At 25.8% G+C, this 25,859-nt stretch overlaps 1 protein-coding gene across 2 annotated transcripts in view; it reads right to left on the bottom strand.

Moving 5' to 3' along the window:
* Positions 1 to 1,238, bottom strand: part of LOC114122071 (lutropin-choriogonadotropic hormone receptor-like) — a 63,492-nt gene extending 62,254 nt beyond the window's left edge. The window contains exon 1 of one of the 2 annotated variants that reach the window (XM_050207812.1): positions 489 to 1,238. In XM_050207812.1, coding sequence (XP_050063769.1) covers positions 489 to 625 — 137 coding nt within the window. In that variant the 5' untranslated portion in view covers positions 626 to 1,238. The remainder of the gene's footprint in view (positions 1 to 488) is intronic. The other variant, XM_027984624.2, reaches the window with a different exon arrangement.
* Positions 1,239 to 25,859: the final 24,621 nt, after the last annotated feature.

The following is a 25,859-nucleotide window of genomic DNA, read 5'->3' as shown; positions in this document are numbered from 1 at the left end:
CTGTAGTACATACAAAAAATTAAACGAATCAAAAATCAAATCGCATTATAACAATAACGATTGCGACAAGAGAGGAAAATCGCGGAAAAAACTTATAAGTACACTTGAATACCATTAATCGTGCATGGTCAACCGTTACGATATTTATATTAAATATTATAAATCATTTTGTCCTTATAAACTATTTTTAATATAATATGTACCTATCCTAGTATATGCCTACGACTAACCAACTTATCCATAACTATCTTAACTCATGGCATAATATTATAAACTACTGTTTTTAGTGTTTTTAATATATATAGGTACCCGCTTACCTATAACCAGCTAATTATTATTAATAATAATTAGTTTGATAATATTAGGTATATTATCAAATCACGTCTCGGTACGTACATAGATCGTTATGAGATCGTCATTCTATTATTACGTACACAATTTCTTATAGATATTTATTATGAATCGGTGGAAGTTCGTATTTTACATACCTGTTGGACGAGGAACCGTGCCGGCGCAGGTTGACGACGACGGATTTTCGTCTGCCGTTGGCTGCGACCAACAATACTGTGGTCACGTTTTCGTCGTCGTTCGACCGCGAAAAATCGCGGCTGACAGTGCGCGACATGGCGTGTGCGATGCGACAAAACGGCGAGCAACGCGTCCGGTGCGTTTAAATAGATGAGTGTGGACCTCCTCCGCGACGCGCCGTCAGTCACCGCCGCCGACGATGGCGTTCGACGGCGGCGCGATGCCTGTGGGGGCGGGGGCCGGGGCGGGAGTACTCGGCGTTTAGGTCCGACGACGCGCGACGCGCCGTGCGAAACGGACCGAACGGCATAATATTAATAATAATAATATTATATTATACTGTTTGTACGTAATGCGCGTAACTTTCGCACAGATTACGCGCACGAAAAATAATATTATTATTTTATGTTATCACGATGTAGTTATTATTAGTACGGAGACGATGAGTTTTGATTTTCGCACCCCAACGTAAAAATAATATGATATTAATAATAAATAAAACGTTTCGGTACCGAGCGCCGGCGGCGAAACAGCTCACACGTCAACGATAATAAATTAAAATGACGATGGTGATGATGATAATAATAATAATAATAATAATAATATATGATATATTGGTATATATATACTAATAATCGCGATATTAAATCATACCTGTAGACAATATTGTGAACACAACAATAATAATAATATTTTTCGGAGTGTGCGCGCGCGAAACGGGTTGAAGACTGCAGGCGGCGGTGTCGTCGTCGCCGCCGTCTTCTCGAGTATCCACGACAATAATAATATTTTAATCTGGTTAATGGTACTTGTGCGTATGGTTTTTTTTTTTATTTACCGTGGTACGTAACAAGCGTACATAGATGTATTATCGAGTGCGAGCCATATCGCGAACGGGTTACCGTGCCTACCTACATTTTCATAGATACCTACCTGTTCTACCTGTACGATATTATCCTAGGCTCACGTGTCGCGTGTTTGCTCGCAGTTAATCCGAGATAAACATTCGGCGTAACATTACGCGTCATTATACATTCCACCGTTATCAATAATATATTATATGCGACAATTATTTGTTATTATATAATATTATTACATTCAAGGCTGGGCAAGTCGACTACTAGGTAATATTTTTATTTTTTCATTTCTGTTTCTCGTCGAGCCGAGTTTATGCGGAAAATGTGAGTTAAAGGTAAAAGTCACGAGTTAAACGGAAAAAAAAAATAACTTGACTTCGTTAAAAATCGGTTTATTTTTAACTGAATATTTACGATCCATCGTATATTATTATTGGTAAATTCGATAAAATAATATCTATAGGTACGTAAAAACAAAAAAATAGATAATAAAAATAAAACGTACGAGATTAATCAATAAAAAATGAGACCTTCCAAATAGACCCAGCAAACAAAATTAATTATTAGTTATTCAATAAGTTAATATAATATTATTAAGAGATCGCGATTCGCGGCACTAATGTCTCTTTAAACGTCAAACTGACCATTTATCTAATGGTATTATTACTATTGAGTGATCTGAAATTAATGTATTGATATTGATTGACGATCGTGTACAGGTGAATTGTAGTTTTTTCTAGATGTTTTTATAAAATTGTATTCATATATTTTGATCCCTATTTAAATCCAAAAATAGTGTATTCAACACTAACATTTTATCTATTTAACTAATATTTATTATTCATATTAATATTATAATAATTACAAATAATATTTATTAACTTTATTTTATAAAAAAATAATATTTTTTGATTATATTATGTTAGATACCTACCAGATACCTGCAGCGTGTGAATATTAATAATACTTAGTATACAAAAGGTGCAAAGTTAATATTATTATTATTATTATTATTATTCTCATAAATTATGGTTCGTCTTATAAGAACTGATGAGCGATGACATACTTATATAACTATTAATCGAAATCGTCTAGATTACTGAGGTTATATATAGTTACTATACGCTATATAATACAAAGGATGATGAACCTATGGCACGGTGTAGCTGAATTTAAATGGCACACAAAATATTTTCAATTCATTGTTAAATCATGCGTTTAATGAAAAATACTTTTGAAAAAAATATATTTATTATTTATAAATAATATAGTTAAGTACTAATTATAAAATTCAGAAAGTTATTTGAAACTCACATTTAAAAATAATATGAAAACTTTCTTAAATACTTTATTTGTATACATTTTTCAGCAAATCTTAGTCTCACAACTTACCAGTAAACCAGAAAAAAAGTTTGCAGATGCGAACATATTACTGGCACTTTTTTTAAACTTTGATTACAGAATATTATAGCCCTTATTATGAAAAAAGTTCGTCACCCCTGTCGAATACAATGTATCGACTACAAATATATATAATATCCCTGTACAGTACCTACACATATTATTATATATATCTAATGACTTCTACGATTATTAAGAAACATATATTTCTCATTAGTATTTTTAAATTTTAAAAAAGAATCCCCTTTTCAAATTTTAAGAAATTTTAAATTTTTATTGGGTTTTTACTTCAGTTCATTATTAGTAAAGAGAGAAATATCCATGAATAAATTCAATTTATTGTTCCTTGATACTAATTATTAACAATGACTAGAAGTAAACTAAATGCTGACTGGGAGTTGACTGACTATTTTAAATTTTCAAATATGACTATATAAGGGAAAATGGTCTAAAATCTATTTAAAAATATTCATATAGTACTCCCTAATAAACTGCCCTGCATAAAATGTTTGTATGTACGTGGTAAACTGTTAACCATGATTATTGATAATCAATTTATAGGTATTATACTATTTAGGTACTAAAGATAATACACGAATTAATAATTATAAAACGCGTTTAAAAGTTTTAATTTGTGACCAGTTCTATAAAGAAAATCGTATATTTATTAAACTATAATACCTGTGTATACAATTTAATTTCTATAACAAGTTAGTAATAAGTATGAATTTCTAAAAATATCTCGAAAATAGTTATATTTAAATAGACCATCAAGTTTCTAATTATAGTTCTACTCTAAATATTATACAAAGGTAAAATAAAAACTTAATTTACCAAAACGTTTTAACTTTAGGGGTTATGCTCCAAAGCTTAAAAGTAAAATTTATCTGTATAATATTATTATATATTAATTGTTGATTCACATATTTTTTTATTTTTTTTAAATATTTCAATAACAGATAGCAAAACGCCAGCAGGCGTATATAATATTATATATAGTGTATACACACCAATATATAAATAAGAATGAATTAATTAAAACCGCTTTGATTTTAACGCATTGTGTGTTGATAATATTTTATTATAAAACAAAGTTTATTTAAAATAATATCTAAAATCACATTAAATAGATATCAAATTATTCCAAATAAATATTTTTATATAATATAGACAGTACTTAATGTTAAGTAACATATAAAATACACATTAAGTATTCTTTATTTTTATTTAAAACTTACCAATTATAAATCAATTGCATTTTAAAATTGGTAATTTATAATAATATATTATTTTATTTGTATTATAAAATTATGCAAGCTATATATTTTACGTAAAACTGTACCTTTTATACATGTTTAATGTTTGCATTTTTTGTTCTTGTTAAATGGATAATAATTGAAAAATGTAAATAATAAATACCTGTAATATAACATGTACAAAAATATCTGTATAAAAATTTAGAGTAGACAACTTTAATAATAATTAAAACGAACATTAAAAATTACTATTTTCAATTTCAAAATAAAAAAAAAATAATTAATTTCCCTATGTTATATACATGCCTGGTTAGTCAAAATTATAAATTCTCTCAGCATTTTAAAAAATAAATATAATACTCAAAAACAACCTATAGACAATTAGTATTGGTATAATTTATTTTATTTAATCTATTCAATTAATATTTTGTATTCATCTTGAAACAATATTTTAATTTATAGCTATATAAGTTATTTTTTGAATTTAGTAGAAAAAGCTCCATGTATAGTAAAATCAAATCAAATAATATTTTACTTTATTTAAAATAAATTAATTTTTAAAATCTCGAATACAATATTCGAGTATAATAATAAATATAATATACTTTTTGTAAAGTTGTACCAATAAAATTTAATTTTAAAACAAATGCAACAGTATTTATTTTTACAAAAATATCTAATAAAATTAAATATTTTTTTTTTATGATTTTGTTTTACGAAATTGTATAATTGTATTTTATTTTTTAAAGTATTCTATTGATGCTTATTCAAAGTCATAATATAAAATGTACAATAAATTATTTTTTATATATATATATATAAATTTGGTACTGTAAAATAATTATATTGACATTTTAAAAGGTTTTTCAGCAGTCAATAATTTAGTTAAAAAATGTATTCTCATCTCCATCAATATATATACTATTATGTGTATAAAATTATAATATTAAATAAACAACACTCATTTTTTATTAAATCTTTACATTGTTATTGTAATTAATTTATGGTGAGTATACTCTTGTAATGCCTGTATATCAAAACTTATAAAAATAATTTCATTAAGAACAATAGATAAGTAAAAGTGGTAGGTAATCAATCTGCAGTATAGTAGAGTATCTCGTGATTTTAGTTAGTCACTAGCTGTAATAATGAGTGTTGACCAATTATTCCCCTTAACGGTTATTTTCGGAATTTTAAAAATGTATCAGTTGCTCTCATCCGATTATATGAGATGCCCTCACATATATTATTATATACACGATTATAATACCAATCCGTAAAATAAGGGAGATAAATATATATATATAATGTATACAAATAAAACTATTGACAGATTAGATTTTATAAAATCTTCTAGTAATTATTACAAAACATAATTATACACAATACAATATGAAATATTAATATAATGTATCTAAATTGTTTACTACCTATAATTTTATAATTTACTCTTTTGACAAATTATAATATAATATGCCGGTACATGCCTGTAATAATATATTTTTTGCTAAATATGAATTTAAAGACAAATCATTGCATCTAAGAAACAATTTTAATCGAATACGAACACTTGGCTTATATTATTAAATATATTTTATATGATATATATTTAAATTACTATTAAAATAATTTATTTCACTATATTAATACGGTAGATTGAATTAAATTTTGCCGAAAACAGTACATTTAAAAAATATATCATTGTGTGTATAAAAAATATTAATAATAAACACCGTTAAAAGTTTTAAGTGCACACGGAATATTTTTAAACTACAACAAAATAACAAAATCTTTATTTGTTGTTTAAATGTTTAATTAAATTTAACAGAATATTGATTTAAAATATCTTTAGAAAAAAAATGTGTTTATATTTTTTTTTACAGTATGATTTACTTATGAAAAATCTCACATTACATTTTCAAGCAATTTAACCCAAATATTTAATTTTGAATTTTTTTTTAAATTTTAATTGTTTAAAATCAATTTTGTAATAGGACATTTGTAATACTATTATGCACCGATATTTTTAATTTCAATTGAATGTAAATATTATTTTTAGTTTATCCAAAAAATGTTTAAATGAAAAAAAACTCTCTAATAATTTATAATTAAACTTGACACTCGTATATTTTTAAACAAATTATATTTCATATTAGTATTTTGAAAATACTTAAAAGTTATAAGTTACTATATAGCGCCTTATTGATGTTTATGTTTATATTATAGTTGTTCCCAATTTATGACATTTTGATAAAGGACTGACGATACTGGAGTACTGGACATCATACAAAGTAATAATAGTAATTAGTAATTAGTGATAGTTAGGGGATAGAAAGTCACTCTTTTCTTGCCTTCATAGTAATAACTAATAATTTTAGACTTATAGACACCAATGCATTTTGAATATATATTTAACTTATTTTGATACTATAATATTATTTTGAAGTTATATGAAATAACTCTCCCCTTTATTGACCTTTAAATTGAATATCAATATCTAGATGTTTTTTAGAAGAAATTCATAACAATAGAGGAATGTTTTATAAATGTGACAATAATGATTAACGATTAAACATACATAAGTGTAATTAAAATACATTATTTGTGACTAGTCACTCTAAAATAGTTGATTGATAATATATGTACCTTTATACAATGGTGAGCATTTAGTTTTATTTAAAAAGACGATTTTATAGTAAAATAATTATTGTTTAATAATTACTTTTTATAGACAGTAACAAATTAAGTATATCTGGGTCATTGTATTACAGGATGTACCTAACCTAACCTATGTGTCTAGTTTTGTCAACTGTATAACACACACTGACACTAAAAATTACACTGTAATATCCGTAATACAACAGCAATATAGTATTATTAGGCATTAGCATGCAGTGATTCATTGTCAATAAAAGAGCGAGTTTAATAAAAGTGTGTAAATTAAGACTCGCCACCACGCGAGCAAATTCCATAAAATATATTTTGCATGATACGTTTCAAGAAGTTCTTCTACTAATAAGTACTAAGTTTGTGGTCTATTTATATTTCATTTATTTTATTACAATAAGTATTATAATATACATGTACAAATTATTATTTTTATATAATTTATTATAGTTATTATTTCTACCAGTGGCATAATTTCAAAATTTTTCTCGGGGGGGTCCACAGCTTACACAAAATTAAATAATTTGTATAAACTATGATAACTATATACCTATTGCCTGTATCACACATTATACTTAGCCGTAACTTGGAAACCGTCGTCTGAATACACAGAATACCAATTTCTACACGTAGGTATTACTTAACTATATTGCAGGACTATGTATCGTTTTTTTTTCCTCTAGAGGGAGTCCAGTACCCCTAGAGCACCCCCTTAAATATGCCACTGATTTCTACTAAAGTATCGTATTGAAAACGAACCAGTAACCCGAAATGCGTCCCAAAAAACCATAAGAGAGAAAATGAAACCAGCGGGATTGATTATTCATAAGAATAAACACATCTCATAGCGATTCCTGACGGGTTAAAAGATAAAGAGAGTATCTTGGAGATAAAATGTCTTTCAAACATAAAAGAATATATTCCAGAAGTGTCAATTGATAAAAAAAAATAATAGTTAAGTACATAATACATATGAATATCCGATGGTAAACGTTATTTTTTAAAAAAACTTATAATTATTATTATTAAGTACAAGCACAGCTAAACAATACAGAAATGAACTTAATGTTATTTTGTTGTATGGACTCCGAAATGCAAGAAAACTAATAGCTATAATAGTATATAAAAGTTGTGTTCGTACAATCTAAAATGTTATAATTTATATACGCTCGAGTTTAAATATATTTATTTTAGGTTTTATAGACAAAATAATACAAAGATATGAATTTTGGACTTCAAAAATTGAACATCGTTAAATTTTACATTAATTCTTTACGGTCTGAATTAACTGACTCAAGATTTCATCGAGAACTACCAATAACGCCCTGCACACCAAAAAAGAAGCTTTAATTAATGTATATTTGTGTAGCAATAATTTGCTTTGCTATTTTGTTGATTACTAATAAATTATTGTTTACTCATTAAATGTTTATAGTATGATAAATATGTATATGAATAAAATTTTGTACATAAAGTAAATACTATGTTGTATTACTTGTTTTGTCAATGCACTGAGTGGCTCGCCGTAACGATAATAAAGTTATTGGTAAACTGTTTCACTGATAAACGTAACAATGACGATCAGTCACTACTCACAAACTTTCATAGCAATTCCCAGTGGATATAGTTATTGCTTATACTCAACGCCTTAAAAACGGTCTGTTTTCAACAACCTTAAGTGACATATCTATGCTGCTGTCAAATGGATGGTGATTTTTTAATATTATATTAAGTAGAAAAAATTGTATTCTCGAAATCCATTTATTTTGAATTTTATTCATTTATTATAATATAGACTGATGCATGTGTGTACACTGACACATCGTTATGTAATGACTAAAACATACTATATTCGTGGTATTTCGACCAGCCAAATTTGTGACTTATTCAATTTATACTGTTGTCAGCATTCTGCAAAAATAATAATAAAATAATATTGAAAATATGGTATACGTGATTTACTGATTTTAGATTCTGAACAGAGTGATGAATGTATTGATTTTACAATGATGTATGTTTTTTTTGTTTTTTTGTTTTTTTGTTTTTGTGTCTGTGTACTTACAGCATAACTAGTCGAAATAATGCTTTAAATTCAAACTTCGGGGGCGGTTTCCGATGGAAAAGTGAATATCCTTGGTGCATTATAGAGGTAAAAAGTAAACATTTTCCAACAGTTTTCAAAAAAATCGAGAATAACAAAAAAAAAAATGACGGAAAAACGGCAATTTTTACGCAAAACCAGTTTTCGACCGAATCGATTTTTTTATATTTTGGTTGTAATACAAAAACTAATCACTGTAAATACTTGAAATTTTCACCAAATGTCGGTAACAAAATTTTGGATGACCAAAAACACTTGAAAATTTAATACAAGGTTCCTTATGAGTTGTTCTTATTGTAGCTAAAAACAAATTAAAAATCGTTAGTCACAATTTTTTTTTATAAGTGTTTATAGTTCAAATTTTTACGAAATCTGTCGAAAACGCGAAAATTTGCAAGTAATTTTGTAGTTGAAAAATCATAAAATTTTTTGTGTTAATAACTAAGAATTGAAAATACAACACCAAGTTTTTCATAAGTTTTCCTTCAAGTATCTATATAGAAAACTCGAAGCATCATTATAAGAAAAATTTTAAGTGCGTTTGAATTTTAAATTTTTACGATAACGATTTATCCTCAAACGATTTTAAATATTTGTTATTATTCAAAAAGTATAAGTCGTAGATACTTGAAAATTTTACCAGTTATTTAGATTGGCATTTTCTTTACATGATTTAATTTTCAAAATATTTTGAGTTTTTTTGAGCTATTTATAGACAACTGAAATTTTCAATTTTTCTGAAAAATATTTTTTGAAGTGTCGATAAAATTTTTTTGGCCCAATCAAAATACTTGAAAATTTTATACAAAGTTTCTCATATGTTATTCTTATAGTGATTAAAAAATTATAAGAATACATAGGCACAATTTTTTTTTATTAGCATTTGAAGTTCAAATTTTGACGAAAATTCGTCAAAATTATGAATATTTGCAAATTATTTTGTAGGTATAATTCATAAAAATGTTTGTATAGGTAGCTAAGAGTTGAAAATTTAATACAAGATTTTTCATGAGTTTAGCTTACAATAATTATAAAAGAACTTAAATTTTGGTGTATTCAGGTCTTTAAAACATAAACCACCTTTTTCAGTAACCACTGGAAATTATATCCTATAGGCTGACAAATCATCTTCGTTCAGAATCATTTTTCGTATACAATGATACCTATCATTGCATTCAAATTTAACCTACCCTACTCCGAGGTCCACCCCACCCCCTAATGTGTACAGCAGAACGGTACCCACTTGCCCACTTTTTTATGATTAATTGTAACCTGAAATATTGTTATGATCGTTTAGAACTAAATAACAGACGTACAGTGTGTACAATTTTCATTACTTAGTGATAATGGGAAAATCGATTTTTTTTTTGTGGTTTACAATTAATAGTTTAATAATTACAATGATATAAACTATACGTTTTCTTACAACTTAATTTGCGTAAAATACGATAAAATAAAAACACGTAAAATACGAGAATGCTTGATTTTTTTCCAATGTTGCCAAATTGTTATCGAACGATAATATTTCAGTATAATGATCTGTTGAGATTAACCAGATGTTATTATTAATTTAGGTATCAGGTAAGATTGGCGCGAGAGAATAACGATTTATCGTTGCAGTCGTCGCACTAACGTCAACGAAGTATTCGTCAGTCTATATAATATATATTATGTAGTAATATAATTCTATAATCGTCAATTAATGGATAATAACGAATTTAAAATTATATGTTAACGAGGTGAAGACCAAGTATTATAAGATAGTAATAAATATCGTTTTATACGTAAACGCAAAGACACGCAGATGAAATGAAAGTGTTCAAATAATAAATGCACTGCGAGAAAATATTATATAGGTATTTAAGTATTTTACATTTTTATATATACTACCAAATACCTATAGTACATATTTTTTTTATAAGTTCATAATTATTAATTTTTGACTTTTTTTTCAAAGAATATTTATTACTTATAATATATTACTAAATCTCTCAATAGCCAAATAAATTATACGGCAACGTTTACAATTGTATTATTTTTTGGAGTTTTTTGCGACCAGCATAGTAAATTCTTTGTTAATTTTAATTGTTCTCAATCGTTCGATAGCCCTTAATTTCCATAAAACATATTATATTAACTATTATTTATATGCAATAAAAAGAAGGTGGTACCACTATGCTGTACTGTTATTATTGGTATCTAAAAATCAAAAATGCATATAACAACTTGAAGTTGGAGATATTATATTGATTATCTTGTACTAGAATTATGCATTATGGTTGGTATTACCAATTCCATGAAGTAGATAAATAAGAAGTTAAAATCAAATTATATTTTAATTATTAGCGAGTATTGTGTTAATTTTTTTTTTTTTAAATAATTATAGAAATAATTTTACGCTTATAAAAGATATGACGCTCCATACGAGAGTAGGTATATATTAAAAAAAAGAATAAATGGGTTGAAAAACTAACACATTTTAAGATAATTTTATTTGTAATTCCAACGTAAACATTTGAATTTTATGTAATTTAAAGCGAACTATTGCTTGTTGGAGATGAAATCATTATTAATATCTACCTTATAGTAACATTATTTTTATGTTTTACAAAAACTACTTTTGTTTATTTTTATTTTAAATTATCATTTTTTAGTAAATATTATTAAATTTAATAACAGTATTTTACTGCTATTTAGTCTACAGCAGAACTCAGAAAATGGAATTTGAGTCTGGATGTTAGTGCATTTTAAAGATACCTGGTCTAACTTTAAAGCTTGAAAAAATGTATGTCGCACAACGGAATAATACAACGGAGGGGAAAACGCAGAATGGACAAATAATTCACATTTTTTTTACCAATGTTCACCTCTGCAATTGTAATTCAGAATTCATTGCCCATTGGATAATTTTAACTCTTCGGAACTATTATCATGACGTTAAAATATTTTCAAAAGCAATTATTCGGGCGGCATTAAAAATGAAATTCATTCTACTACCTAAACCTGTTATGTAAATATTTTTTATTTTCTGGGAAATTCATGATTAACATTTTTAGAGTCCCCGTGAATGATGAAAGATCAAATACATTTTTAAACCATCCCAAAAATATAATGATATAAATTCTAATCCAGCATTAGTTTATTTTTAAAGACATTAATTTTTCAAGCTATCATTAAAATGCTTTAGCTATTTATTTGTATAATATTTAACATTATAGACGTATAATACATTATATTTTCTAGATATCTAAAAATATGAAAAAAAAATGTTTATAGGTATATTATATCTCACCCTGTCTTGATGGTCTTGGTGGTGGTGAATCCTGCATATCCAGAAAACACGGTAATAAAATATGTTGTCCTAAAAATGTTACCTTTAAAGGTCTCAATGAATTTTTTGAACAGTTTCGCCAAAACAATAGTTTTAAATGTTTTAATTTCTTAAACCACTTATTATAATTCAAAATACAATAAATCAAATATAAAATAAATATTTATGTAGCATATATAATATTATATTATTATATATTATAATACCAGTAAACACTGTTGCTCAACAAACGTTGGTAATGACTAATGAGAAAATGATGCGTTATTAATAAGGTTCTAGTTGTTTTGTTTCAAATGTTACCTTTAACTAACTCAAATTCACATAATATATATATTAGCAAAATATACAAAAAAAATTACTAAATTTTTAACTACAAAATAACTAGCAAATATTCATGATTTTGAAGAATTTTTGTCAATATTTTAACTTCAAACGCTAATAAAAAAAAAAAAATTGTGCTCGTGTATCCCTCGTGTATAATTTTTAAATCACTACATGACTAACTTATGAAGAATTTTGTATTAAATTGTAAAGACAATGTAAACAAAATACCAATCTAAATAACTGGTTAAAATTTAAAGTATCTACGACTTATCAACTTATACTTTTTGAATAATAACGAATATTTAAAATCGTTATCACTTATCATTACTCAATTTTGTAAAAATCTATATGCTAATATTCAGAAAACCTAATGTTTTGGTATCTATATATGTCCAACATTTAAACTATTTTCTTCTTTTATTAAAAACATATATAATTCTTATAAAGGCAGCTATATCATATATTAAATTGGATTGTAATATCAATTATATAGTCTCTCAATAACTAAATTCCTCAGAAACATTTTGTCTTGTCAATCTTCGGTACTCATTGCAAGAAATAAATAATCATATTGGTACTTCAAATTTACAATCAGAAAATAATATTTTTATTCATATTTTCAGTAATTCAGACACAGATTTTTCAAATATTCATATGCAATAAAATAGATATATATTACAATATAATATAATTTATTAAATATATTTATATAGCTGTTATCAATAATTAATACAATAAGTATCTATTCCAATTGCATGTATTCGAAACTCGTGTATCTCATGACTGTGTTCAAGCAGCGTATATTCAGTTCATTAACAAAAAAAAAATGTAACATGTAATATACTAATCGATATAGAATTAACTTTATAATTGAATACTACAAAATATTAGATTTTAGAATTAATTCTGCAAAATTAGAAATCATAAACTAAAACAAATATTATTTAACACTCACTTCAATTTTGATGAATTAATTATTTTTCAAATTAACATTAATAGTCAATAGCTCAAGCATTATAATAATTTTATTATTATGACGAATTTAATAATTATAATATGAAGTCAAATTTTCTCGAACACAATATAACTTTAACCATCTCTATAGTTTGATGTCCCTATAAATTTACATAATTTCCAAACCATTCAACCGAATTTAATCATGTATGATGACCACAGTAACCATAAATTAATGATTATACACCATAAATACAATTATAGAGGTAGGTATGCAGTATTTTTTTAATAAAAAGATTTTATGGAATTTCAGTGAAGCAAGACATTTTGAATTTTGATTTATATTTGGTTATAAACCGGTTACAAAATGATTTAAAGATTTAAAATTAAAAAAATGGTACCAGAGTACCTATTATACTGACATCATATCATCACTCAGTATTCAAAATTGGAATTATGAATTTCCTAAAAAGTTACTAGAAGTTATTGTTGTTAGATTGTATAACTAAATGGTGACAAAATCTTGTAAAAGTTTCATACAAAAATGAAAACTTGAATTGACGTGATGTACCTTAAAAAACCATAGATGTGCCTTTGACGTCTATCTTTATAAATACGTAAACCTATATCTAATACAATACAAAATAAGATACTGAAAACACCGCCTAACTTGTATTATCGATATTCATAAATGTGGTTATCAATTTGGATGGCGGTCTCTATACCGCGTCGAGCTTAGTTCGCAGTTGCCGATGTATACAAAGGATTACAAATTTATAGACCCTTACTTAAGAGTATAAAACAATTCACAGACAGACACATTCAGGAAATTGTTGCTAAAAATCTTACCAATAAAGTCAAGTGAGGTTTTAAATCCAATTATAGGTCACGATATACAGGAAGCACGAAGTATTGTTCACGGTGTACTCGAGATGAAGGAATATTATCCATCGATCAATTTTATAATTGGTCTACAATCGTTTTCTCGAATTTCGACGAGTGTGGATAAATGTATAATATAATATTAATATTATAGGTACAAGTTATTGGTTTTTGGTAGTGTGACAAAATGTCAGACGCGAATCTACAACCAACCATTATCGCGGCGCAGTTCGTAAGCAAGCATTTTATTATGTATTTATATAGAGTTCTGTATAGTTACTAAACAAATCTAAATCACCCCCGAGCTGAGATGATGACATGTTCTTCGAAGATTATGTGCCAGACTAGATGTGACGTCAAAGTAGGACTCATAAAGTGTCAAAATGTCAAAGTCACTCGTTTATATTATTTTGGGTATAGCCTGCTTGCAGGAAAAACAGTGTAATACATATATTAATATGTTTCTGAAACTATTATTTCAAAACTATAATTTGTTGTATTTACGATTATATTATTAAAATTAATATAATAGTTATAATATGAATAAGGTGGACAATAATGAATACTTTGCTAAATAACTAATTAACAACCTTTAGCCTGTATGACTATTCTTATTAGTACCAAAATAAGTAGGTATATAAGTATTAAATTATATAACATAATTAGGATATAAATCTGAAGTATCTTTACAATTGTAAATTATAATCAGTTCATTTATAAATTATAATTTATAACTTATAAGTCAGTCGGTTTTGAAAATATTTATGTTACATATTCTATAGTCTTTACAAAATAATATTTAAAAAAATGTATAATTTTACTATTTTTTATTTTTTTTAAACGTGTGAAAGTATAATTTGTTTGTTCCATCACGATTCACGGCTAAATCATTTATTATTTTTCATTAAAGTTTGGTAGGTTAAGTATTAAAAAAAATACTTATTGATTACATATAGATTAATAAGTACCTAATTATAATACTATATTAAATGTTATTTTTAATAAAAATAGCATAATTACACCATGCTTAAAAATATTTTATTATTATTTATATTTATGAAATATCTAGTAGAAAAATCGTATTTTTTCAAAAAAATAATTAATTTAAATCAATAATGTTAGGGTAGGTACCAGGATTGTGCAATAATAAATTGACCCTAGATTCAAGGCTTTGACATATTAACCAAAGAGAGCAATATACTTACCCTGTTATTACGTAACTATATTTTAAACATACAATGAGTATTTTACTATTTTCCTCAAATTAAGTCCACTAAGTATAAAGTGTACCAATTTAAATAAAAAAAGTTGGTCAAGTGGGTAACGCTCCGCTGTACAGTATAGGTATAGAATGGACCTCAGACATAGTAGAGTAGGTCTCTATAATGAATGTGTTAAATTTGAATGCATGAAAGGTAAGTATGAGGTATCATTGTATACGATAAACGATTCTGAACGGAAATGATTCGTCAGTCTATAGGATATATTATATTTTCCACTGGATTATGAAAAAGGTGGTTTATGTTTAAATAACCTAAATACCTTAAAATTAAATCATCTACAGAAAATGCCAATTTAAACAACTGGTGATGGTAAATGTTTCAAGTTTTTACGACTAATACATTTTAACTATAACAAAAATCTAAAACTATTTGGTATTTTACGCATGAAATTTGGATTTTACATAAATTTAAACTTAAGATAAAATGTTTTAATTGGCAACTCAACTTTTCTTGATTAACGGATTACTGTAATAGCGTTTTTTTATGTTTGGCAAAATTGTAATAATCTAAAAATGCACTTATTATTTATTAATAATATGAATAAACTTATAAATTATAATAAATTTAAATTCTACAGAACTCATTTAAGACATAATTAATTAATTAATTTTAATTAGTATAAGCTATTAAGTTAAACTATATTTATGTATACAAAAAAAAAATAAAAAAAATACGGATTCTCAAACTTTAAAAAACCAATCTTTCAATAATTTGTATGTTTTCAAAGATATTTTTGAGATAATAAGTTTACCTATTAGATGAAGTTTATTGTTGTAAAGGGTTACAGTCGTGGGCATACACTATGCAATACGCCATTCAAGTATGTTATGCATGTATCGCTAATAATTGTTCGTCTTAACTCCACTATATATAGGAACTAATAACTTTGCAAATTTCAACAAATTTCAACAATATTCAATATAAAATTTAAAAAAATATTGTTTTGTATTCGCTTCGTGTATAGTGTACACATAACATATTTAAATAATATAATAATATGGAGATAACGGGATTAAAACGGCACAAAAGGACATGATGCACGAAAAAAGGACAATCCCGTTTTAAATGGAACGAATGGCAGAGGCGTATTTAGGATTTTGCTGCCCTGAGTAGACATTTTTTTTTTTACAACCATTTAAATCAGTTTAAAAACAAAACTTTCCTGTTACATTTACTGCCCCCCAAATAAGTGTTGCCAGGGAAATTGCCCGGCTTGTCGCCCCCCTAAATACGCTACTGACTTATAATAATATAAGATTTGTGTTATTTCGTTTAGGTATATAATTATAGACGAAAATAATTTGTTGAAAGTTTTCAAATTGAAACTCCGTATACGAGTACATCATATTAGTCCATACTATCCATATTATAATATGACGTATGTTTTTATAGCAATATACCTACGTTTTATTACACTTTGTATACAAATTATTAATTTGATTTTATACGAGTACATATATTATACGTATAATTTTTTTGCGTATAGTGTTCGAGGTAGACTAATGGAAAATCTCGTCAGCTATGAACAATATATAATTATTATTATCGTCTAAATATTAAAAATCAATCATAATATTATATATTATTTATTACTGTTGCCGGTCTCGTATCTCTGTTCGCACTCGCGATCTACGACCGACGACTACGACAGCCAACCGATATCGGGTCCGACAGCAGATCGACGGACGCAGCGCTGGTGAACGGTTCCCGGACGCCGAATCGGCCGTCGTCGCTTTTCAACGCGTTTTCGAGCAACCGCAAGTAGTCTGACTTCCGCGGTTGTTCGGCTCACCGGACGTCAATTTCACCACCAAGTCGTGCACGTTGGACCTAGTGTCCCGGGTCCTTTATCTGGTACAACAACCCGGTGATCTGGTCGAAGCCACTGTCCGTCTGCAGCGGACCATTGGTAGATTCTCATAATAGTATTATTGTTAACTCAACGACTCCACCTCAAAATTTTTTAGTTTTAATATAACCAAAATTATGCGTCGATTTGACTATTTGTTGGAGTTTTGTTTCACATTTATTTTACTTTGCAACTGTTTAATATAATCCAGGAACAAATAGAAACCGAAACCAATACGTTTAAATTGAATTCTATAAAAAATCAAGTAAGTACATTTTTTCCGAATACGATCACGCTAAACTGAAATAATGTGACAACTGACAGGTGGTTGCTACGTTTTTTATTTTAATAAAACACTTAATCACTATGTATATGTGTTTATATATGTAGGTATTGTAAAATGCATAAAAAGCAATGTTTAAATATTATATAATGCCATTATAAGTTTAAACTTTATGTATTTATTATTACAATAGGTACAAACATGATAATCTCAAAATAGTTACTATAATTGGTTAAAACTTTGTATGGAATTTTCCCTCCATAGTAGTTCATAATTGGTTTTATAAATTCATAATAATAAAAAAAATGTTTTGAATATTAAAAAAACTTAAAATAAATATATATTTGATGCATTAAAATATTAACCATTTTTAAAAATTCCAAATGACTAAAATATATTTTTATGAATGTAAACCATATTATTTCATAAAAAATTTTAATTAATTTTACCTATTGATAAGGATGATACTAATAATACTAATAAGTAATAAATATTAGATTAATAGTTGAATAGAAAAATGGGATAATGGGGGAAACTATAGATAATCGTTCTTCTGTACAGAAGTCATAATTGAAAGTCACTTTACAGTAGTATGTATCCACTATCCTTATAATTTTAAATAAGGATGAATTATTTCATACGAAAAATCTTTTTAAGCGAAGATAATCGATTATCTTATACCTATTATTTATTATATTTGTTTCACTGTTAAAGTAATATTATATTTCATTATTATGGTGATACGGTAGATTGAATACGTTTTTCCTCAAAAACAACATTTTAAAATTGTTATAAAATTTAGGAAAAAACTAATATAAAAGCGTGGCAAGTGGATACCGATCTGCTATACATTAAGTGCTGTGTGGATCACTATTATTAGGTATATAGAAATGTTAATTTGAATCTAATAATAGGTATCAACTATCATTGTATACGAAAAATGATTCTGCATGGAGATGATTCGTTAATATTTGAACTTCAATTAAACTCTAATAAACAAAAAATTGTGCCTATGTATTCTTATGATTTGTTAATCACTTCCTATAAGAATTACTTATAAAGAACGTTGTATTAAATTTTCAAGTTTTTTCAAGCTCTAAAATTTTTTTATTGACACTTCAAAAAAAAAAAAAAATATTTAGTTAAATCGAAAAATTCAGTTGTTAATAAACATTTCAAAAAAAAAAATCTATAAAATTTTGAAAATTTAACTGTATATAGATAACGCTAATATAAACATTTAGTGAAAATTTTAAGTATTTCAGTGATTAGTTATTATCAAAATCCGGTTTTGCGCAATACTGTTCCCGTTTTCCGTCACTTTTTTTTTTTTATTTTTCCCGATTTTTTTGAAAATTACTGGAAACTTTTTACTTTTGACTTCTATAATGCGTCAAAGATAATCACTTTTCAATCGGAAACTACCCTCGAAATTTGAAATTGAAGCTTTATTTTGACAAGTTATGCTGTACACAGCCACAAAAAAACATACATCATTATAAAATCAATACATTCATAACTTCGTTCAGAACCTGAAATTGAAAATTGAAAATGTCCATAAATTGCTTAAAAAGAGTTAAAATATTAAATACTTAAACATTTAGTGAGAATTTCAAAGTTGAAAAAAAATATATCTTACCTACATTAATATATTACCTATACAATTATGTCAATAAATTATTTTGTTTTTAAGTTATGCCAAAGAAACAAAATTTTACTCGTTTCGGATTTTTGTGTTCCTTGTTGTTTTAAAAAATACAAGCATAAACTCTTAACCAATTAAACCATATAACAAATATTACAACTAGAAACTAAACACAAAGTTGAAAATCAAACAATTTTTACTATAGCTTAAAATGTAATGGCAGTGCATTGTAAAATAAATACATTTATCGTAATATTAAGAATCTAAAATTATTAAAAATTATCAATATTATCTAAATTATTAAACCACATAAATTTACGTATCAATATTCAATATGCTTATAAGTTATAATCATTCATAATAATTGACAATCGGCCGACAAATATATCAAGTATATAAAATTAAAAAACGCAATACCCATACATCATATTAAACTATGTGAATAAATTTTTATATCAATATACACAGTTCATCACCTACATCATTAGCTAAAAGTATCTCAAAATTCACTTACATAAAAACAACAAAATTTAATATTTTCCTTCGACATTTTTAAAGTTATAAATAACAATCAATATTAATTTAATCCAGACACAATAATATATAATATAATTTATGGTCATATCTTGATCAAATTTTGAAATTTCGAATTATTTAAGATTTAATTTAAAATATTTTTATTTTATTTAAGAGACCTTGCTCTTTTTACACTTTGAAGCAAAAAAAGCGGGCAAGTGGGTACCGTTCTGCTGTACACATTAGGGGGTGGGGTGGACCTCGGAGTAGAGTAGGTTAAATTTGAATGCAATGATAGGTATCATTGTATACGAAAAATGATTCTGAACGAAGATGATTTGTCAGCCTATAGGATATAATTTCCAGTGGTTACTGAAAAAGGTGGTTTATGTTTTAAAGACCTGAATACACCAAAATTTAAGTTCTTTTATAATTATTGTAAGCTAAACTCATGAAAAATCTTGTATTAAATTTTCAACTCTTAGCTACCTATACAAACATTTTTATGAATTATACCTACAAAATAATTTGCAAATATTCATAATTTTGACGAATTTTCGTCAAAATTAGAACTTCAAATGCTAATAAAAAAAAATTGCGCCTATGTATTCTTATAATTTTTTAATCACTATAAGAATAACATATGAGGAACTTTGTATAAAATTTTCAAGTATTTTGATTGGGCCAAAAAAATTTTATCGACACTTCAAAAAAAAATTTTCAGAAAAATTGAAAATTTCAGTTGTCTATAAATAGCTCAAAAAAACTCAAAATATTTTGAAAATTAAATCATGTAAAGAAAATGCCAATCTAAATAACTGGTAAAATTTTCAAGTATCTACGACTTATATTTTTTGAATAATAACAAATATTTAAAATCGTTTGAGGATAAATCGTTATCGTAAAAATTTAAAATTCAAACGCACTTAAAATTTTTCTTATAATGATGCTTCGAGTTTTCTATATAGATACTTGAAGGAAAACTTATGAAAAACTTGGTGTTGTATTTTCAATTCTTAGTTATTAACACAAAAAATTTTATGATTTTTCAACTACAAAATTACTTGCAAATGTTCGCGTTTTCGACAGATTTCGTAAAAATTTGAACTATAAACACTTATAAAAAAAAATTGTGACTAACGATTTTTAATTTTTTTTAGCTACAATAAGAAAAACTCATAAGGAACCTTGTATTAAATTTTTAAGTGTTTTTGGTCATCCAAAATTTTTTTACCGACATTTCAAAAAAAAAATTCGCATAAAAATCGAAAATTTCAGTGGTCTATAAAAAACTCAAAAAAGTCAAAATTTTTGAAAATTTAACTGTATATAGATGACACTAACATAAACATTTGGTAAAAATTTCAAGTATTTACAGTGATTAGTTTTTGTATTACAACCAAAATATAAAAAAATTGATTCGGTCGAAAACTGGTTTTGCGTAAAAATTGCCGTTTTTCCGTCATTTTTTTTTTTTTGTTATTCTCGATTTTTTTGAAAACTGTTGGAAAATGTTTACTTTTTACCTCTATAATGCACCAAGGATATTCACTTTTCCATCGGAAACCACCCCCGAAGTTTGAAATTGAAGCATTATTTCGACTAGTTATGCTGTACACAGACACAAAAACAAAAAACAAAAAAACATAGGTACATCATTGTAAAATCAATACATTCATCACTCCGTTCAGAATCTAAAAACTTAATAAGTTCCATAGATATGGCATGAACTAAAAACAATTATGAAAATATATTTGACTTCTCACTTAAGTCTTCTTTGTATAATTGTATGTTACATCTTCATGGGCATAACTTGGGCAATCTTTTTAATTGGGGGAAAACTTTATTTTATGTCGATATATCATACACTTAAAGATACTTAATGACTAAATATATCTAATAAATACATTTTACAAAATATAAAGGGAAGCAGTTGCCCCTTCTTGCCCCCCCCCGTTTACGCCTATGTACCTACGTCTTTAAATCTTATCATCATCTTTTTTTCAATTTTATTTTATTATTTTATTAACTACTTTGTATAAAATACTAAAAAAATTATTACAAATTGTGATTTTAAAATTTAATTTTAAGAAATGGAAAAATAGATAATATATAGATAACTTTATAACATATTTTAATCCGTTTTAAACATTTATAATAAATCATTTTTTTGATCGTCGTTGATGAAATTCGCAAGTCTTTATAGTACATTCAATTTAATATAATGGATTTTTATAGACAATTTCACTGTGAATTATAGATGTGTTGTGTGACAAGTGAGCTAAATAATTTATAAAATCCGTTTAATCCATTAGGTTCTATGTTTTATTATCTGAAGACTGGTTGTCTAATTGATTTCTCTTTAATAAAATACGTCAGTACAGAAACCCTTTCATTCATAATTATTACTTAATAACATTTTGTATACATTCAGTGGCGCTCTCTACTGTATATTTTACCTACTTAATATAAGCATTTTTAAAGAGAGCATTCACGTGTGTATTGTTAAAGTATAAGGTATAATTTATAAGTTGTAGATAGTAGGTATTCGTCTGTTTCATAGTAATGTTAACTTAAAATCGATCAAATAAATTTCTCTACAAATAAAGTACAACAACTGTTATAAGTTATTAATTGGTTTTTACATTTTAAAATTTAATTTAAAGATAAGATGTGAAGAGTTGAATGTGGGAAAAATGTTTTTCAATTTTTAAAAATCTCATGAAAAAATATTATTTATGATAAAATATTGGAGCTAGGTGAATTGGGTCCGCGATAATTTTGGTTCGTTTTGAAAGCGGTAAGTTGAGTCCCGGGTATAAAAAGGTAATAGATAAGTTGGGTCCGGCTATAAATCATATTCGCAATTATGTCTAAAATATTAAAAACTTAAAACTTTAATATTTCATATTTATATAATTTACTTTTGAATAATTCTGTTGCAATAATATGTCATATTGCATACAGCGGTACACCGCCTGGACACCAATTAATTCTACGCATAATGTTAATGTGAGTATAGACATTAGACAGGTATTCTTATCGCGGATTTTATTACACTGGCCGTAGCCACTTTTCTCCAAAAATGAGATACCGTAAAGTCGTAACTTTGATTAAACCTAATTAAGATATATATACGAGTATACGAAATACGAGCGTATACAAGTGTTAGTATTATTTGTCTGTCTTTTTTTATATCAATTAGTAGTTATCATCGATTTTGATGATGATTACATACAGATATACGTACGATATCTGGGCTATTTCATTATATTTTTAGTAGCTTGCTGAACGTCAACTTGTGACTATATCGTGTCTTACAGCTATACAGTTACACAATTTTACAGTTATTGTTTTTTTTATAAATTTTGAAAATGGAAGTAATGGCTAGCGAAAAAAAAGAAAACTATTATTATAAAACATGGTCATAAGTTTAGGTTTCATAAAATGTTGAAAAATGAAGTACAGAGATGGACCTACTGTAAAAGTACATGTAAGTGTTTTTCTAAAACTTATAATGGTGTTGATACTGAAATTAATCATTTATACCATATATTATTTATTTAGAATATTTTATACCATTAACATTATTATTGAAATTTTTTTAATTAATCATTTATACCATATATTATTTATTAAGAATATTTTATACCATTAACATTATTATTGAAATTTTTTTAATTAATCATTTATACCATATATTATTTATTTAGAATATTTTATACCATTAACATTATTATTGAAATTTTTTTAATTTATCATTTATATCATAAATTATTTATTTAGAACATAATATTATAAAAACCACATGTGTTTTAATTTATGTATTTTTTTCCGAGACTCAACTTACCTAATACCTTTTTTTTTTTCCGGGACCCAATTTACCAATCCCGATAATATTATATTAATTATCCATTTATATCTTATTCTAATGGAATTTTTTCAAATGTGTGGATGAATACTGAATTTTTTATACCTAGAAAAATAAAAATTGTTATACCCATACAGCAATTCTTTAACATCAATATTATGATAACTTTAAAACATAATTAAATAATAAATATTATATTTTTAACATTATTACAACATTATTCTGATCTTATAAAAGTAACATTAAAATTTAAATATTCCTTAAATATGCTCTTTATGTTTTTTTTTATAATATTAAAATTCTAATTCCAGAATAATATTATAATAAGCATAAGAGTAATCAACTTCAAATAATATTATTTTAAAATTTATTTATTATTTATTATATTATATTTTTTATTTATTATTTTAAAATTTTTAAATATTATTTTGAAAATATTCTTTGTATGTTTTGAATTGGTTATATTTACAATATTATAACTATAATTATAAAAATCATTTAAAGAATATTTTCAAAATAACGTTATATTAATTTGATTACCTAATGTTATTATAATATTATTGTAGAATTAAAAATGTAACGTTTTAAAAAAAAATAAGATTATTAGATTTAAAATGTAATATTCAAGATTTTTAAGGAAGAAATTGATGTGCATCGAGTTAAATTTGAATGTTCAAGAAGATACACGTTAAATGGCTGCATACGAATTGCGTCCCCGATATAAAAATTGCGATTTGTGACATACTAATTGCGTCCCGGGTTTTCTATACCACTATACTAATTGCGTCCCAACGCAATCTGATATACTCTGATAATCTCAATCAATAATCGATATGAGTAGATACTTATGAAATAAATGTAATCGGTTAGTATGTCTTTCGATTCCGTCTCGTTGACAAAATTGTGCGCTTTTCTATTTAAAAATATGAGCTTAATTGTGAGTAAGGTAATGACAAGTGAAAAAAATAAAACATTGATTTTTATAAACGGTTTTAAATTTTGTTGATGCAGATTCCATTTAGGCCAGAGTTGGTGGAGAAAAATCCAAGCTCTAGGTTTAAGTAATGAATATAAGCTAAATTCAGAAATAAGTAATTACCTAAAAATATTTTTTGGTCTCCCTTTTTTGAAACCTGAAGATGTAGTAAACTGTTTTACCGATGATATAGTATTAATTTTACCACGAAATGAAAAAGTAGAAGCATTTACTGATTATATTTTAAATACATATATAACCCCCGATTGTGACTATCCTCCTTCTTTATGGGCAATGTATTCAAGTTCAATTATCACACGGACAACAAATAGCTGTGAAGCTTTCCATTCAAAATTTAACGGTATGTTTTATTCTGCTCATCCAAATATCTACAAGTTTATTGATGTACTTAAAAACGTACAAAAAGATACTTACATAAAAATTCGCAGTAGTAGTCATAAAAAGAAAATAAGACGTGAAATATGTCAAAAACAAGAATTTTTAAGAAAAGAAATGATTAAATACGACGTGAACGAAATAACACGTTTTGATTTTGTCAAAACTGTATCGTTCAAATTTTTACCATCCCATAAATAATATTATATCTTATACATATTACTATTTTTTTTACTTATTTTTTTATTTTTATATTTAACGACGAAAACAATATTTTTGATGTACATAATTACGAAACGATAAAAAACAATATCTTTAAGTTTTTAACCTACCTTTAGCAATTTAATATTTATAATTAGGAAACGGACTTTGATGCAAAATACATTTTTTAGTGAGTAGCATAGGCCAATTGTATATAACTCAATTCATACATTAGAAAATTTTAAAATAAAACTTTTATTTTGCATTTTTTCAATTTTTTTTAGATTTTTAAAGCATTTTTTGACATTTTTAGAGTTTTTTTCCATTTTTATATATATTTGTAAATTGTTTTAAATGTTTCATTTTGTCTCATATACATTAGTTATTTTTACGAAGACCAACTGATTGTATATCTATCTATACGGCTGGGCGTAATTCCCATCAAATAATCTCGATAACGTTATGTCCGTTACGATACGAGATATAACACTAATTGGTGTCCAATTATAACAATGTCGATTACGTGCATATGTACAAT

This window comes from Aphis gossypii, chromosome X (genome assembly GCF_020184175.1).
Source record: "Aphis gossypii isolate Hap1 chromosome X, ASM2018417v2, whole genome shotgun sequence".
Lineage (NCBI taxonomy): Eukaryota > Metazoa > Arthropoda > Insecta > Hemiptera > Aphididae > Aphis > Aphis gossypii.
The sequence above is the reverse complement of the archived record's forward strand: the minus strand, read 5'-3'. Positions and strand labels throughout refer to the sequence as shown.